We start from the raw sequence: 18,986 nt of genomic DNA on the forward strand, positions 1-18,986 counted from the left end.
GTTTGTGCTGCACTTATATGCAAGAGCCCAGAGGGCACAGAAGGGGCACCAGAGCTCCTTGAACTGGAATACAGATGGTTCTGAGCCACCGCGTAGATTTGAGCCGGGTCCTTTGAAAGAGCAGCCAGTGCTCTTAACCACTGCATGATCTCTCCAGCCTCTAAAGCAGAGCTTTATGCTGTCAGCAATTTCCTCATACATAAAGCCAAATTCACCTTTGTTTATCTTTCAGTTTCTAAATTCAACTCGGCTTCTATTTAACACACGTCCTACCACTGTCTACCCTACCTGTCTACACTATAAACATGAAACCAGAGGAAAACCAAGGCCAGGAGACCCTGATTGTGTAGCACATACAATAGGGACCTCAGAGTGGAGTGTGGAAATGCAACTTGACAGCGAAGGAAGACAAAGGAAGGCAAGCACATGTCTGGGGAGCCTGGGTAAGTTATGATCAGTGAACTAGTACAGCTGAAGCAAGGGCTTGTGGGGTACAGCCACTCCCCCTTGCTCCTCTGCCAAGCAAGTACACATGTGGGCCCGCCCTACAGACTTCCACCATGTGCGGACTGTCACGGCTCACAGCAGATGCCAGTATCTTGACTTTGTAAGTTCTACTGTCCAGAATTGAGACATACACTCCTGTTCCTCCTGCTAAATTACTCAGCCTTAGGGTTGTTGTGATGTCACAGACCACACCTAAGACATCTGAAGCCAAGAGTGCCAGGGAAAAGCAGGAAGGGGTGTCACAGGCAAAGGGTGTGCTGTTTCATTTGCGGGTGGTTATTGTTAAGGTTTCACAGCTCTAACATGCAAGGAGTTTTAAAAATCAGTGAACACTTTAGACAGGTAAATTATCTGTTAGGTTAAATGTGTATCAGTAAAACTGCTACTCCTGGCTGCCAAATGAAGTGAGCTGGGCCATGTCACACAAGGAATAACAGGATGTCATCAAGCTGTTCCAAAAAGGAAGAGCCAAAGCAAGCAACCCTTTCAACCTCAGCCTTCAGGCCCCTACTTTAAAGGATTTGTTTTCCTTTATGTATATGAGTATTTTTGTCTCCATTTTATGAATGTGCACTACTTGTGTGTCTGGTATCAGATCCCCTGAAACTGGAATTATAGATGTGTGCGAGCTGCCATGTAAGTGCTAGGAACTGAACCCAGGATCTCCGGAAGAACAGCCAGTGGTCTTAACCTCTGAGTCATCTCTCCAACTCATCTAAATTTCATTTTTCAAAACAATAAACTAATAGGCCTCTCTAGTAGAAAACTCTTTACATGAGAAGATTCTCACTTCTAGTCACAACTCCACAGATTTAACATGATCTAGCCTTTTCTTGTGTCTTGTTTTTCTGTCAAGTACCAGGAATCTTGAACTGTAATTACAGTGCAGTGCAGTCATTCTCACTAACTTTCTAAATAAAACCAGCTTAATTAAAATGTACCTTATCCTACTTTCAAAGAGAGATGTCAACAACAAAACTGCTGTACTGTGCTAAGTTCACACCAGACCGTGCCACATCAGGTCATTTTTTAAATCATTGTAATAACCAGAGAGGACACTGCTTTTATCTCACAGAAGAGACACTGGCTTCTGGAGGCTAGTGGTCCACAGGCTTGCCCTGGTCACTCAGTGCAGGCCAGTGGTGCAGCTGACTCCTGACTTCAGATTTCGAGGTCTCTGTGAGAAGGCTGAATCAGGAGGCACTTACCAGTCCCGAACAGAGTTACCCCCGAGCACTCTCAACGCTATAGAAAAGGGACTGGAGTGATGGCTCAGGGTTAAGAACACATACTGCTCTTGCAGAAGGCCTGAGTGTGGTTCCCAGCACCCGAACTGGGTGGCTCACAACAGTCTGTAACTCTAGATGCAGATCCTATGGCCTCTGACTCATATGCACATACCATACACAGACAGAGGCACACATAAAAATCAATCTTAAAAACAAACAGAAGGAGGAAGAAGAGGAGAAAGAGGAGGAGGAAGAACAGGAGGCAGGCATTGTAGCGTATGGCTGTAGCCCCAAAACTTGGAAGGTAGAGGTCATCCTCAGTGAGTTTCAGGCCAGACCGTGATACATGAGAACCTATCTCAAAACAAACAAGTGAACACATAGACAGTAAACCATATAAGGAAAATTCATCATCAAAAAACAAAACAAAACAACAACAAAAACCAGAATATAGGCTAGGGATCTAGCTCAGCTGGTAGCGAGTTTGCCTCTCATGCACAAAGCCCTGGGTTCGGTACACACACAACCCACATAAACTGTACATGGAGGCCCATGCCTGTAACACCAGCACTTGGGAATCGTAGGTAGGAGGACCAAGTTCAAGGTTATTATCCACAACACAGTGAGTCTGAGGCTAGCCTGGGGTACATGAGCCTTTGTCCCCCAGTGGGGTGGGCACTTCAGGAAGTCATATAAAAACAAAAGGTAGCTGCTGATGGGGTAAAGATTATTATCTGGCAGTCCAAGTTCAATTTCCAAACCCATATAGAGATGGAACAACAGAATCCACAAACAAACATAGCTGTACAGCTGTTGGAAAATGTCTTTGAAAGTACTTCAATTGCTTACTTTATGTTCATGAACATTAAATATTACAGGTTTTAAAGATCAATACTCAGAATTTACATTAAAATAATTAAGCTGATGGCTCCCTGAGCTCCACAGGGAGCAGAATATTCTGGGAAACACAAAAGAGTTTGGAAAGAGTCTCTGCTTTGAGGTAACATGGTGTCAGCACACGGCACTTAAGTGGCATGAAGAAAGCTAAACTGACCTAAAGCCAGCATTCTTTGGTATCAGGGTTTTCTGACCTTGAACAAGGAAACACCTTCTCCACCCAGAAAGGAAACTGCAGCAGGCATAAGACCTGTTTCTACCTGGACGCCTGTCTGACGCCCCTTCATTTTGGAGGCAGGAGCTTCTTAGCCACTTACTGAGCAAACAGCTTCTGAGGTTAGTCAGTATGTGCAGACAACACTAAGGTCAGAGTGCTCACAAAACCTCACACTTTGGGGATGAAGACGCCTGTAACAGCAGCTCCAGACCCACTCTGTTCCACTGTGGTAAAAGCCCCAAGGAACAGCAAACACTGTCAAAAGCCAATCAATCCCCAAATCTTCAGGAGTCCCAGTCTTTCCCCAGCCCAAACCATCACTGTTTGGAGCACAGAGCACACTGGCAACCATAATACATACTATTTTAACACTGTGGGTGGGAGGAGGGAGGTATCAGACTCGTGGGAATTAATGGCACACACATCATGAGATGTACCCGAAAAGAAAAGGTGACAACTGCAGAGGCAGAAATAAAGCTGCTTCTAAAATCACAAGATATTAGAGTAGAAATATCTCAAATGATTACAGTTACAGCACTGTATCGGTGTGCAGGCACAAGCAGAGAGAATTCATGTCTGTAATCCAGATACCCTGAGGACTATCCAGTCATACCAAACTACAAAGACAAAAGCTTCCATGCTAATTGCTGGGACCACGGTGAGGGGAGTGTGTGTGTGTGTGTGTGTGTGTGTGTGTGTGTGTGTGTGTGTGTGTGTGTGTAGTCTGTCACGTGTGTGTGTGTGTGTAGTCTGTCACGTGTGTGTGGGGGGGGAGTCTGTTATGTGGGGGGGGGGGAGTTTGTCACGTGTGTGGGGGGGAGTCTGTCACGTGGGGGGGGTAGTCTGTCACGTATGTGTGTGGGGGGGAGTCTGTCGCAAGGACAGTGCTTCTCCTTCACCAGCAGCTTAGCCTGAGCTGCAGGAGAGGTCAGCACAGGTGCTGGCACACAGGCTACAATGACAACACTGGCTGCTGAGTGTGTGGATGAAAGAATCTGTCTACATCACTGTTTTGCTGCTGGTGGTGCAGGTTTTAGTGTTGTTTGGTTTGTTTTTTGTTGTTTTGGGGGGGTTGCTACTGATGTTTGTTTTGACACAGGTCTTGCTATCTCTAACCTAAGCAAGCCTCAGATTCAAGATTGCTCTGCTTCTTTTCCAGTCCTGGGAATCCAGACATGGAAGTAGTGAACCCAGCTCCACATGGCAATTTTTAATAAGTTTTCTATGTGTCTCTCAAGGTAGCAAACAAAAATAGAAGATATCAAGAAAAGAGAGACAAATCCACCCTCTGCTTAAAAGTATCTCTGCCATAAATATGTAAAAGAAGAAAAAGGATAAAATAACAGTAAGGAGATCTGAAAAGGTCACAAGGAATCATACTATTAACTATCTACCTTTTAAAAAACTTTAAGGCACATAGTCTATATAAATATACATATATTGTTTACATGAAAATTTCTGGGTTGAAAATGCTCCCTCCAAGAGCCAAAGACCACTTAACCAAAACCCTAGCACCAGGCATGAAAAGCTCTCTTTTGAGCTGCTGGTTGATCAGGGTCTCAAACATTATAGGCTACTGATATTACCATTGATTGTCCCAGGGGGCAAAAGGAAAGCCTCTACTGTTGAAGACACCATAAAGACACCAGAGCTGGAACTGACCTGAATGCCTCCTCCAAAGGAAGGAGGCAGCCAACAGACCTACTCAGCTCTGATGCCTAGGACCATATGATGAGCCAGCATGGCGGCATAACGCTAAGGGTGCCGTAGGAGCACTCATACCTTGGCACTAACCAACATCTCTCTAATTAGACTTAAGACCGGCTCAACAAGAAGGATGTCTGCCAACTCCCCAGGGCTGATGATGCCAGGGATCTTGAAGGAGAACCTACAACTTCCATTTTAGTAAACAGCATCAAACATAACTCCTACATTGCACATTGCCCTTATACCCACAGATAAGCCTAGTGTTCACCCCTCTTCAAGGAAACCTCTCTTTGCAACAAGATGGGGACCAGTACAGAAAACCACAGCCAATCAGAACACAGAGCTGTGGAGCCCAGTCTCAATGTTTACATCTACAAAACAATTCCTATGAGGCTGGAGGAAGGCTGAGGAAGGCTGGAGGAAGGCTGAGGAAGACTGAGGAAGGGGGCAGAGATTTTAAGAACCAGACAGCAGGGAGTCTGTGTGAGATTACTATCTCCTAGGAATGTCAGAAGCTATACACATAAACTCTCAGCAACATGGCAGCCTAAACACGAGCTGAACGGAAGGTAACAACAGCCATACCACAGCAGATGGGGGTGGAGTCCACACAGCCTTAGCCCTTCACAAAGAGCTACAGGCAACTAAGGAATGGTCGGTCAGTGTGGGAAAAATAGCCTTCCCTGGGGAAGAGCTACCAATCGGTTTCCAATTTTAAATGGTCAGTCCTACATGCATACATACATACAAGTAACATTATACAGACTAAGCAGGTTATATTTAGGAATGAGTGTGTGAGTGTGTGTGTGAGTGTGTGTGACAGAGAGAGAGAGAGAGAGAGAGAGAGAACAATTAATGAAAGGTTGTGGAATCTTTGGCAGCTTAGCAGGTTGAACCTTAATGAAGGCAGTGGGTCACCTGAGTGGCCTTGAGATTCACAGCTGGACCCTGCTTCCTGTATGGACTCTGCTTCCTGCTCCAGAGCTGAGGAGACCCAGGCACTTGAAACCACCTACGATCACACTCCACCATGGGACTTCTCTCAAACTTCGAGTCAAATAAATCCTTCCTTAAGTTGCTTTTGCCAGATAGCCTGTCACAGCAGTAAGTACGTAACACACACATCAGTACCCAAAGTGGGGCTACTGCAATGATAAGCCTGATCGTGTGGCTGATTTGCAGGAGAAATACAGAGGGGATTGGAGACACGGACTGACAGAGCCCTAGAGCGCTGTGAAGAGCTTACTGTGCTACTGCAGTGGGGGTAGAGGAGGCCAGAAGGCTGACATAAATGCCAACAGTGAAGGCATGACTCACCAGGTTTCAGGGAGAAACAAGGACTCCACCAGGAACAGGGCTATTTGTGGCATATTCTGGCAAAGAATCTGGCTGTGTTCTGCCCCTGTCCAGAAAACTCGAGTGAGGGTGAATTAAAAAGTAATGGACTATGTACTTTGTAGAATTCCAAGACACAATAGCATCCAGGCTATAGAATGGTTACTGCTTGATGCTCTCAACCAGATTTAGGTGGGAAGTAGAGCAGAAAGAAATAAAAATATACTTTCTAATAGAAAGGAATATGAGCAGTTTAAAAGCCATAGGCAAAATTAATTAATTAATTTTTAAAAAGCTGTAGGCAGCTGGGTGGTGGTGGCAGTAGCAGTGGTAGCGCACAACTTTCATCCCAGCACTTAGGGAGGCAAAGGCGGGTAGATCTGTTAGTTCCAGGCCAGCCTGATCTACAGACCAAGTTCCAAAAAGGCCAGGGCTACACACAAACAAACAAAAGAATAAAAGCTGTGGATAACACGGGCTTAGGGAAAGTAGCTGCAAGTGTGTAAGAGACCAGTGCCAAGAAAGAGAAACCAGACACTGACTAGAATAAGAAAAGTGCCTGGGGGTGGGGGGTAGGTATGTCCACACATACCAAGAAATCCCAAATGTGTTTTTAAAACCCGTGTTTTAAAATTATCTTTTATTCTGTATAAAACTTTACTGAGATTTATAGACCTTTTAGGTCTAGCGCATCTTGCTGCACATTCCCACCCACCCACCCACCCACAGGTGCTTTACAATAAAACTTTAATAAAATAATTTTATTACATGTGTATTGTGTGTATGAGAGTGTAGGTGAGTGTGTAGTGGTCGGAGGACAACTTTCAGGCATTGGCTCTCCCCTTTCACCTCGCTGAAGTGGGATCTCTCTTATGTTTGCTGCTAGGCTGCATGCTCCAGGCTTGCTGGCCTGAGAGCTTCCGACTGGTTCTCTTCTTTCATGTCTGCGTCCCACACCCAACTCATAGGAGTGCTGGGATTACAGATGCATGCCACCACAGCCTCAAGGCCATTGTGGGCTACACGGTACCTTGTCTTAGAAAGAAAGACGAGGTGGGTAGAAGAGGAGAGGGGAGGGGAAGAGAGGAGAGGGAAGAGGAGGTGAGAGGCTTTGACAGAGAACCTGCAGGGCATCTTGTGCTAAGAGACCCACATACAGAAGTGTTCTCCTATGCATAGACCATGGCAGAAATGGTCCAAGGGGGCAGGCTAATTCTCACACTGACAGAATCTGGCACCTGTCGACATGACAATGGTTTTGGAGGCATGAAAAATGCAAGTAACGGGGTCACAGGAGCTTGCACTAAGGTCTCAGAATATGCTGCAACAAGGCAGCTTATGGCTAGATTCCTGGCAAGAAGGCTCTGAGAAGCTATGAAGGTGAAACCTGAGTTATAATGAGGATATCAGAAAGATGGGCTATTCACCAATAAAACCAGAGACGACTACTGTGGGGTGACTCTTAATGTTTGGGAAGCAGCCTCAAGCAGCTCGGTGTGACTTCAGTGTTTTCACCTGCCTCTGTTTCCCTGAGTGCTGGGATTAAAAGCCTGCACCACCACACTCAGCTGTTATTACTATTTTTAAAGGTCACTTAATAAATTCTGATTTTTGTCCCTAGCTTCTGGTGCTGCAGAGAACCTGACTGAAACAGAAGTACAGAATAGGCTTGTAGTTTCCAAGGCATGGGAAGGTTATGGGGCAGGAGAGGGCAGAGAGGATGAAGAAGAGGGTGTGGGTGAACAGTCAGCACAGCAGGATAAATACTGTTGACATTTCAAAATAGCCACATGAGAGGATGCTGAGCAGGCCCCAGAGAGATTAGAGAATTAGTTTTCAGAATGATCGTTAGAATAACTACTCTGGTCTGTACTACACAGTTAACATATATTGAAATGTTTATTAGAAATGTAGCAGGAGGGAGACACTCTTCAGAATGCAAATGTGACGTCTTAACGCCAAAGGCAGGGGTAGAGGGGAGGCAGCAATCAAAAGTGATGACAGGGTTCAGCGTTCAGCAGGAAGAACTAAAGTCTGGGCGGGGTCTTGCTCAGACCACCTGTAGATAAGGCCACACACAGCCCTATCACAGAGCAGTCAGGCCAAGAGATAAAGAGAAGCAGCCGGGTTGGGCACTAGCATGTGCCAACAAATTAACTCCCCAAAGCTCTCTCCCTGCATTTAGATTCAACTTCCTGAGACCTTTCTGCGTATTTAAGTGGAGCTCGGACAACATGGATTCTCAAACAGATCACTCCATGCTTAACAACTGGCTAATAAAAGTATTAGTTGGGTTTAATTTCCTGATTAAAGGTAATGGGACAGGAATGCGTGACAGGGAAGGCTAACTGGGCTTCTGGCAATGTTCTGAAGTTCCCCCTTGATAGGCAGAGTAGGCACCAACAAGAGCCAACAACAGATCAGACTCAAGATAGGAAAATATCTAACAAAGTGAAGAACAGCATACAAACCAGTTACACACAACCTGACCTGACTGGTGGTGTTTTAAGTGCATTTTTGCCAGGTGTGATGGCACATGCCTTTAACCCCAGCACTCAGGAGGCAGAAGCATAAGTGTGAATTTAATGCCAGTCTCATCTATATAGTGAATTACAGCTGAGCCTTTATACAAATGCAATTGTTGAACTGATTTTCAATCTTTATAAAATATAAAATAGCAGCTGTAATCCCAAAGGATAATGTTGCCTAAATACAAACTTACAAACATACCTTGTATATAGTAAACCTCCACTGAAATGAAGCTGGGGAGAACAAAGCCAGTGTGGACAGCTCCTGCAGGAGTCAGGAGCGGATCTGTAGGCCAAAGAGCCAAGATTCAGAGACCACATTCCTCAGCAGGAAGCCCTACCTGACCCAGGAATTCCAAGGCCAGACATAAAACCTGAAAGGTCAGGTCAGGTCAGGACACTGAAACCTAGTGCCTTGGACAGAGCCAGTCTCTAGAAGGCTGCCTTTGGGGAAGGGAGGAAACTCCTTACCAGGTGGCAGAGCAAGGAAAGAAGGCTAGCAGTGCAGATCTGTTCTAGTTTTCCCAAGGGAAAGGGACCCTAAGGACTGCTCCACAGTGCCACTCCTTCCAGATACTGTACCCAGCTCTACAGGAGCAAGGCTCCACATCCCTCCTGTCCTCCCACAGAAGCCTGTGCAGCCACCACTCCTGCTGCTGGCTGTGGGAGCCAAGGACGCCTTGAGTGAATGTGTAATGAGCAGATGAAGTCCTGGGTGGATGCGTACTGTTGACGTGGGCTTGGCCGTGTCAAGGATCCAACATCTCTGATCCAGGGAACTGGCAAAGAAAGCCTTCCTACAGCCTGAGACGGTCACCCACAGAGACCTCCTTCCTACAGCCTAAGACGGTCACCCACAGAGACCTCCTACCAAGACTAGCAAACCCCCTGCCATGTGCTGTAAGTAACAATTACACTGAGGTTCTGGACGGCTGTCTAGTTGGTACTCCCCATCAGAGCAAGGACAGCTCACCTGACCGCACCTTTCCTGGAGGCCTGTCTGTCCTTTCTTCATTCCTTTGCTGCTCCTTAGCAGGGCCAAGGGCAAGCCCTGCTGAACTCAGGGGCAGGCCAGTCAGGAGACTGGTTCCATGTACTCAGAGTCCTCCAAAGAGGGAGGAGAAAACAAGCACTTTACCCAGTACCTCAGAAAAATTCCCAGGACACAAAGATCACCTGAATCTAAACACTGAACTGGCCAACCATCTCTCTACTAAGGTCCACTGAGAAATCCTGATAAACTATCCAATTCTATAAGTAAAAGAAATCTCTTGGCTCCTACATCAAAAGGCAAAGGTGCTTACAAACCTAAGAAATCAAGTTAGGAGTGGATTTTTGTTCTAGCGTATACACAGCTGACACAAGTGGGCATTTTCCAAGAACTCAAAAAGGGAAGAAAATCACACTGCTATCAAACAGCTAGTCAAGTTATCCATCAACTGACACGAACCAAACTTCAGGAAGACTAAGAGGGGACCAGAGAATGTCATGGGGCAGGCAGCATTGGATACATTTATTACAGATCTAAGACTAAAGGACATAATGAGAAAGGTTAAACAAACTAAAATGCACGGGGATATTTTTCTCTAAATACAAATAGCAAAAACGCCACACCAAACCAACGAAAGTGGACAATGGAGGAAGGAGAAGGTGCACACGATGTTTTCCAGAACAAATGAAATAACAGAGGCCTGAGTAAGGCACAGAGAGCGACTATTTTTAAAAGCTTTGTGTCGTGAATGTAACAGCTGAATTATGAACATTTCCAGATAAAAAAAGAGATCACAAAAAGTACCAGATAAAATATAAAATATAGTAAATATATCAAAGTGCTCCAACAGTTTACAACCAGTCACATCAGTATCACTTTCAGGTTTGCTCACAGAACAGAGCCACAGAAGTCGGAGCTAATATGAGACTCTTCTGAAAGGCTTAGGATATTGAGCCAGAAATGCACCAGTGAGCTGGAAAGCTGCCTCGGCTGCTCTTACAGAGGGCCCAGGTTCAATTCCCAGCACCTGTAAGGTGGCTCATGATTGCCTGTAATTCCAGTTCCAGAACATCCTCTTCTGGCCTCCTTTGCACCAGGCACACATGTGGTGCAGACATACATGCAGGCTAAACACTTATATGTGTAAAATAAACAAATAAGATTTTTTTTTTTTAAGTTTTAAAAAATGCACCAGAAGTTTGAAGCCAGCTTGGTCTACATAAATGAGTTCTAGGCCAGTGAGAGCTATTCAGTAAGACTTGTCTTAAAAATAAAACAACAAAACCAGCACACATCAGCTAACTCTGATTAGCTGTGTCCCAACCTCAAATAGCCCTGACATCTTGCCACGGCTTCTGCAGGTGGGCTGTGATGTTGATCCTTTCTGAAGGGCTCTCTCTACCCTGGGATGCCCCCTTCTTAATTTCTCAAGAGATAAAGATTCAGCAGAAGCACTGGGTAGCCCTGCATTTCCAGGAGGGAGTGTATGTCCTTTCTATTTAAGGTCCCCAGAGTCGGCCATGAAGCCACCACAGGCTCCTGGGGAAGCGGAACGGGATTACACTGGGCACATGGCCACTGGATAAACGCGTAATCTTCCTTATATAATACACAGTTCCAGTGCAGGAAATGCACACAGTGGAAAACACGGACCTGTATCCTAGTACTCTGGCAGGGACACGGTAGAATTTGGACTCAAAAAGCATCACAGAAGACAAAATAAGTTCACTCTATAATACTAAAGCTAAAGTTGTATTATCTGTGAGTATCTTTTATGAAGCAAGTCACCTTCTTAAAGCGGAGACTACAGGAGAGCCACAGAAACGCAGGGAGAGAAGACATTAACACACTTCTCTCAGTCCCAGGCAGATCAAATAGATAGACACAAGTCCAGTCCTTATTACATAGTCAGCAGCTAGACAGTACGGCTCTCTATCAAACCGAGGAGCAAGCTCCCACCTTCATCTGTGCTCACAAGGACCATTCATGAACACTAATAATAGCAGAGAAAAGCTGGCTTTCTAATCATAAGGCAATAAGACAGACACTTAACAGATACACACAGAACGGCTCTTCCCTCTCGAAGGCACCCAAACAACTCCTAGGTCAAAGAGCAAATGAACAAGACAGAAGCAGGCCCTACACACGCAATTAAAGTGGTTTAAAGATTCACACCTGAACCAGATTCAGGTAAGTAAAATAGAGACAGCAAACTAATACTCCTTGCAAAAAAAGGAGCCAGAGGGAAAAATAAATGATAAGGAAAATCAGAAAGTAATAAAGGTAAAACCAGAAATAAGGCAGAAGACAAGCCAGCAGTGGAGAATGAAGGATCAAAAAACAAAACAAAACAACCCAAGGGAAAAAGGAGGTGGAGCATAATACAAAATTAAGTAGCAAGAAGCAAAGAAAAAACACCAAAACAGAATGTTTTTGGAAAACATAAAAGGCATCGGCAAACTCTGCAAATCAATTTTTTTTTGCAAATCAATTTTTAAACTTTAGATGAAATGAATGATTTTATGAGAAAATATAATTTACTAAAATTGACTTTAATACAAATAGTATATCTAAACATTGCAAATTCAAAAACAAAACAAAACAAAAGAGATGTTGGTGTGTTTGTGTAGAAAAGTTGGAAGTGTCAACAGACACACTCATAATCCCAGCACTGTGCAGGAGAGGGGATAGGGCTGCTGGTGGGGGTGTGTGTGTGTGCATGTGTGTGTGTGTGTGCGCGCGCGTCTTGGTCCAGATTCAGTGCGATGTACACCCATTTCTCAAGAGAATCAGGCAGAAATGTCAGGGGAAGGATATTTGCCATTCTCCTCTGGCCTCTGCGTGTGTGCACACATAGCACACACACTGAAAACAAACAAAGAAAAATGAAAATACACATTCGGAAACCCAATAGTCTCACTAAAAGTGTAGCTACACGCTTCATAAAAAAAAAAAAAAAAATAGTAAGAAAGAAACACCTAAATTCTTTTCAGAGGCACCTGCAGCATCAACATTTGAACCTGATAAAGGCTATACACAAAGAATCCTAAGTTAAGCAATTCCTAATAAAAATGTGTAAAAACAGAACCCAACAGAGCTTGTTAAAAAAAGGAAAGAAAAAAACTGAACAGAGTCTGTTACTTTAACTCTGGGTGGTTCAGGAAGATTGATCACAAATTTGAGACCAGCCTGGGCTACAATAAGACACTACCTCAAATCTAAGAATGCAAGGATAGTTCAACAGAAACCCACCCACTAATCAACAAATTAATAATTTGAAGGAGAAAAATACTTTTTATCTCTACAGCTATTGATAAAGCTTTCCAAACAGTGGCCCATGATAAAAGTACCCAGCAAAGCAGGAATTCCCTACCATGAGAAGCATGCCTTAATTCAAACAGTATTAAGTACATTTCAAGGTTTTAATTGTTTTGATAAGTTCTACTTGAAAACAAAAAAGTTAACATGTAAGAGTTTATCTAATAAAGCAACAGTTTTCTTTAACCCCACTAGCTTCCAAAACAACTGACACAGAGACTATGATTTATTTTACAAGCTTAAAGCACTGGGGTTGGGCAGATTTCAACCCTCTAAGTTATTTAGCTGTCTCTCAGGTACACAACCTGTTACTTGCCAATAAGCTGTCCTTTCTGGGCTGGATCTGCTCCACCAGGCTGCGTCCTCCCAGTCCGCCTTCTGTCCTTCCCTCTCTCTCCCCCTGCCTTGTGGCCTCCAGACGCCAGCCCTGGGAACCTCAAACTCTGTCTCCCTCTCTTCTGCCAAATCCCAACAAGCCTCAGCAATCAACTCTAAATTAGGTAGAGCAAGATTTACACAAGGACGGGTGCACATGAGAACGTGCTCTTCTGGGCAGTAACCACAGTTTGGGGGCTGGTAATTAGCATTAGAGCACATAGCACCAAACCAACCCCCAACATTAACATTCTGAAATTCTAAATCCAAGTTTCAACTTCCTATGAACCGTGTGAGTTGCTGAACATTTTTTGAATGTAGTGCTAATTTTATCATCAAATCAAATAAACACAGTTATGAAGGTATAACCGGGTGTAAGGTCTCCTTTAAGTAGGATGACGCTGTGGTCTGATGACATGGACACTCTTGCTTTACCCCCATTTTCTTGATATTTCAAAAAAGGCCACTTTGGGGACATCTTACTTAGGGTGACATTGTTGTGATACTTGGGAAGGGAAAGGTTTATTTGGCTCACATGTCCCCAGTCACAGTCCACTGAAAGAAGCCAAGGCAGGAACCTGGAGGCAGAAACTAAAGCAAAAGCCACGGAAGACTGCAGGTTACTGGCTTGCTCCTTGTGGCCTTCTCAGCCTGCTTTCTTATCTAACTTAGGCCCTCCCACTCCACCTCAAGGGTGAAATCAAGAAAATGCCTACAGACTTGCCTACAGGGCAATCTAGGGAGACATTTTAGCAACTGCAATTTATCTTCCCAGATAATGCTTGCTTGTGTCACGCTGACATAAACAATCAGCCAAGATGGGGCAATATTATTTACAGCTACTCAGGAGTGGTTCTCAGAAATAACTATTTGAGGAAATAAAAATACAAAATCCTAGAATCCCAGATTTAAATGCCATGTATTATTATTTCTCTTATATATACACACAATTATCTATATGTTAGTTGTTTCATTATAAGAAACATACACATATACTCCCATGCTCCCTACACTGTAACCTATGTCACTGTAAATAACCGAGTCCACATTTACTGTCTTGTTTTTGAGATGGGCTGGTACAAAATGCAGGACCTTCTCGCTTCAGCCTCTTGACTGCTGGCTTTAAAGGCATGAGCGAGCACATTTCTCAACATAGCCCTACATGTCCTGGGACTTACCATGTACACCAGGCTGGCCTCAAACTCACAGAAATCTACCTGCCTCTGCTTCTCTAGTGCTGGGATTAAAGGTGTGTGCCACCACATCCAGCTGATTAATGACTTTTAAAAAGTTGAATCCACATTTAAGTATTAATCGTAACCGAGAAAGACGTAAATGTTCTCAAAGCTATCGCCTAACTGTGCTAAATATGGAAACAGAATCTTCACGGAAATAAAAACAAGTAAACCATATGGACGTAGGCCTACAATATCTGAATTTTCACAGATATTAAGTAGACTCATTATTAGTTGCAATAACCCAAAAGGATTCTTCATTAGATTTACACCAAATCCACCAAATATATATAGCTCTTTAAATTAGCCCTGATGTTGAGGAACACTGCAAAGGAACCATCAGGGGGCTGGAAATATAGCTCAGTGACAGGAAAAATGCTTGCCTAGCATGTCCAAGGCCTGGGGTTGCATCCCGGCACTGCAAGCGAACAAACAAACAAATGGAGCTAAGAAACATTTTCCCATCATCCCCTAAGTATGTTTTTCTTCAATGTCCACTGTGCAAGACACCCTCAATCCATGCCCCCCTAGCAACAAATGAAGACAGCAAGCAGGTCTTTGCAATGTGAAAGTAGCCGACTGGCAGTCTGGTCAGCTTAAGATCGCTTTAACAGTTCACTGAGATTCTAAATTAGACTTTGAAATTAACTACAAATTTCTGCAGTTCCTCTCTGGCAACTCACTAAGTGAAAATTTGTTCCCCACCCCCCCCCCAGTGGTGGTTTTACACTGTGCTCTTCAGAAAAAGTGAGAATTAGCCGGGCAGTAGTGGCACATGCCTTTAATCCCAGCACTCGGGAGGCAGAGGCAGGCGGATCGCTTAGAGTTCGAGGACAGCCTGGTCTACAAAGCGAGTCCAGGAGAGCCAAGGCTACACAGAGAAACCCTGTCTCAAAAAATAAAAAATAAATAAAAAATAAAAAAAGAAAGAAAAAGTGAGAATTAATCTGGGTCCACAGCTACAGAGAAAAAGAAACATCACTCGTTAACTGGGACAGAAAACCAAACAGAAGTAACATTGGCTGCAAACATGTCCGCATCCTTCCTCAACTGTTTCCCTGTAGGGAAGATGCAGGGGGCTTTGCTGGGGAAAAATGCACTGATGTGCCGCCACACACACATATACAACCTCCAGCTACCAAGCTGAAGGAACATCCAATGGACCCATTCTTGTGAATATTCATGCATAGTGCCATCTAAAGCAACAACAGAAAAGTAGACTTATGGAATAATACTGAGAACATAGTGTTGCCACAAAAGCAGTGTATAGCATCCAGGAGATAAAGTCAAGCTAGGCTTTAATCTGCAGTTAGGAGATTAACAGCCGGTGACGTGAAACATCTGCAATAAGCCAAATGCCTTTTTAAATGTCTGCCACATCCTCAAAACTGCCAACTGTCCATCTCTTAAACAGGAACTCTGATGACACTTGCCGTTACTAATTCTGTTAACTCCAGAGTCTCACATGGGTATAGATGACACTATCATAATGAGGGACAAAAACCGAAGGGAGGTGGGGCAGGGCGACATGTAGGGTGATGACAGAGCACGGAATGTCACACCGGTAGTACCTGAAACATCTAAAACTGATACAAAACCTTAGTCTTCCCATTGTAACTCAAAGAGAAACAGGTCTGGTTTGGAGTTTCAAATACTTACGTACTTACAGCTACTATATAGCACTGTGATGCTCTACATGGTCTTCCCCCTCTGAGCTTTCCAGGATCCAATGTCACTGGAAACCTCCCAGTCCACATAGTACGAAGGACACTTGACCTGGCTAAAAGTCTTGAGGTATTTACTCATTATGACTAGGGACCCACACTGAAATCCTGCAAAGCTCAATCCGTCTGTCCCTACACTTCCATGGTAAGGAGTTGACAGCTTTGATGAATGTGTGGAAAATCATCTCACAGCCATTTCCAGCATCCATAGGTCTAAGTATTTTACAAGCATAAACTCAGTGATCACTAATCATGAGACACACTGTTACAGCAGAAGAAACCAAAGCATCAAAAGTAACCCGTTTCAGCTACCTGAGTAGGATGCAGTGACTCTATGCAAACTGAGTGTCAACGATGGAAAACAAAGGTCTTCCTACATGGCCTGTCACTGACAGGGCAGCAACAGCCAAAAAGATGTTTCTTCCTAGATAAGTGCCTCAAGATTTGACCTAGTTTCCTCAAAGCATTGTGCCTCTTGACCAAAAGCAATGTCCACAGCTGGCTCAGGGAAGCACTTTCTGACCATGCATTAACATCGTCGTCTCCCAAGGTGAGGTACTGTGCCACTAAATTTCACACGAATTTGATGAATCTTGTGTGATTCACAGACAAGAATTAGTCCCTGGCACCTGAATGCCCCTTGTCCCTTTTAAAGAGGAAACGGTACCCGTAACTTCCAGCCATGGTTTCAAGCTGCATATACAAGAGAAATTTAGGACCTAGCAGTGACAAATGCCCTTAGAGGTCTCCAAGGATAAGTCTTTTCTTCTATACCTTGGCAGACCATGCTACCATGCACTGTATCAAAGTGACCCTGAGCATTTCCTGGAGATGAAAACATAATAGTTAATAGAATTAGTAATCAAACGAATGAAGTTAAAAAAAAAAAAAAAAAAAAAAAAAAAAAAAAGCCAAGGCTCATTGGGTGTGTATTCAGAAACAGTTGTCCAGACTGAATTTTTACAGAAGTAAAATTAACTGATGCAGCAGTTAAGTTACCACTAGTCCTTCCTGATAATTAAAATCTGTTCTTGGTACAGACCTTTCACTTTCAAGTGGGAAAAAAAAGAAAATGAGGCACACACGTAATTTCTGCTGCTGTCATAAACAGCTGAATCATTCGCATAATCAACAGCCGAGGAGAATTCTTCCACGAGCTCTCACGCAGGTTAAGATTTTTGAAAGCTCAGAAGGTAAAGTCTTCCAGCACGGAAGAATCATAGGAAATCACAGGACTTCCAAAAGATACTGACTTTAAACAGAAGCAATGGGACAGTTCAGCAAATGGGAGGCAACCTATACAAATTGCTCTCGCAAAGGAAAAACACACCACCTAAGAAATATTTCAAGGCCATTGGGCCGAGGTCAGCGGGCAAGTGCCCGGGATAGGGGGAGCCCACCTCGCGCTCCCCATAAACCGCCAGCAGATGCCAAGCTCCCAGGCTGAATTTCAGGACCTCATCGTCCTAGCTTACCCTTTTTTTTTTTTTTTTTTTTTAAGACCCTGACCAGGGGAAATCAAAGAATCGGATCCTCCAGGAGGGGTGGCGCTCCTCCGGGGCGGGGCGGGGGGGAGCAGCTCCGCGCGGGACCATGACACCAGCACCGGACCACGGGCGACGCGAGGGGCGTGGGGGACACATAAGGCGCGTAGGCGTTCTGGGTGCCTGAGGATTGAGAGCTAGGGGTTTTCTGGGAGCTGGTGAGGGGTGCCCAAAGTCTGGGGGTCCCCGAAAGGTTCTGGGACTTGCAGCGTGTGCAGACTGGAAACCCTCCCAGGCACAGCCCAAAGGATGTGACGAACCCCTGGGGGCTGCGGGACCCTAGACGCAGCGTGGGTCACCTGGATGTGCTCCGAAGGCCACTGGGAACCCAGGAACCCTGGAACCCTAAGCAGTTGCGCGGGGTACTCTGCGGTGGCAGCCAGCTGGGCAGGGGATCGGGCACCAAAACCTCTAAGGGCAAGACCTCTGGCACTCACCCGAACAACCCTCGGAGGAAGGAGTGGGAAGCCTTCACACGCTTCTCGGCCTCCGCCATAAGCTGGACCGCTTCTCGCTCTTTCCCAGCGTTGTCCATGTCGCCGCCAAAGCCTCCTCTGCCAACTAGCAACGCTACCCGGGCGACTTTAGCACTCCCTCTAGCAGGTGCTGACACGCAGGCGCGGCGCGCGTGGCCTGTCGGGATCTGCAGTCCTCTACTCCACCTTAGTGGTTGCTGTGTCAGAGGCCACAACTACAATTCCCAGATGGCTGCTGGGCAGGGCCGGGCAGAAACCTGGAGGTCGTCGCCGCAGCCCCTATCCCGGCCTCTGCCAGTCCCCCCAGCCCGGGAGGAGGGAGAAGGGGCGTGGCCCTTAGGAGGGGTCTTTTGCCAAGGTGGACTCCAAGGTTTTGAGGAAAGCAGAATTAAAATATGACCCATGGCTTTTAGAGGAGATAACCTAAAATACGCAGCATCAGGATCATTGGCCATGACTGAGACGTGGCGATGGATAGACGGATACCAGGATATGTTAAATTAAAAAAAAAAAAAAAAAAAAAAAGAAAGGAAAGATACAGAGGGAGGAAAGAAGGGAGGGAGGGAGAGAGAGATGCAGCAGCATTTAAACCTTGTGGTTTCTCACCTCTCAACTCCCCCAGAAAAAGAGCAACAGCTGGCCGAAAGAGCTATTTTTATTTTCTGAGAGCAAGACGTTTAAAATGTATCATCTTCTCCAATATAAATTCAGAGCTGTTTTTAAGAGTCCCCAAACTGCAACTGTCTGTTTAGTCCTCTTGCTTACAAATGAATTGCATGTCATTCATATAGGCATAATCCACTCTTTTTATTGACCAAATTCTATTAAATGGCTATGAGCCAGGGAACTCTCTTATCCTTTACATAATGTTGGCCACAGTAGGTGGATCTTCACAAAATTCCT

General features: G+C 44.8%; 1 protein-coding gene across 1 annotated transcript in view; it reads right to left on the bottom strand.

Moving 5' to 3' along the window:
* LOC127186288 (beta-soluble NSF attachment protein-like) overlaps positions 1-18,221 on the bottom strand; it is a 34,027-nt gene extending 15,806 nt beyond the window's left edge. The window contains exon 1 of the mRNA XM_051142720.1: positions 18,045-18,221. Coding sequence (XP_050998677.1) covers positions 18,045-18,142 — 98 coding nt within the window. The 5' untranslated portion in view covers positions 18,143-18,221. The remainder of the gene's footprint in view (positions 1-18,044) is intronic.
* Positions 18,222-18,986: the final 765 nt, after the last annotated feature.

This window comes from Acomys russatus, unplaced genomic scaffold (assembly GCF_903995435.1).
Source record: "Acomys russatus unplaced genomic scaffold, mAcoRus1.1, whole genome shotgun sequence".
Lineage (NCBI taxonomy): Eukaryota > Metazoa > Chordata > Mammalia > Rodentia > Muridae > Acomys > Acomys russatus.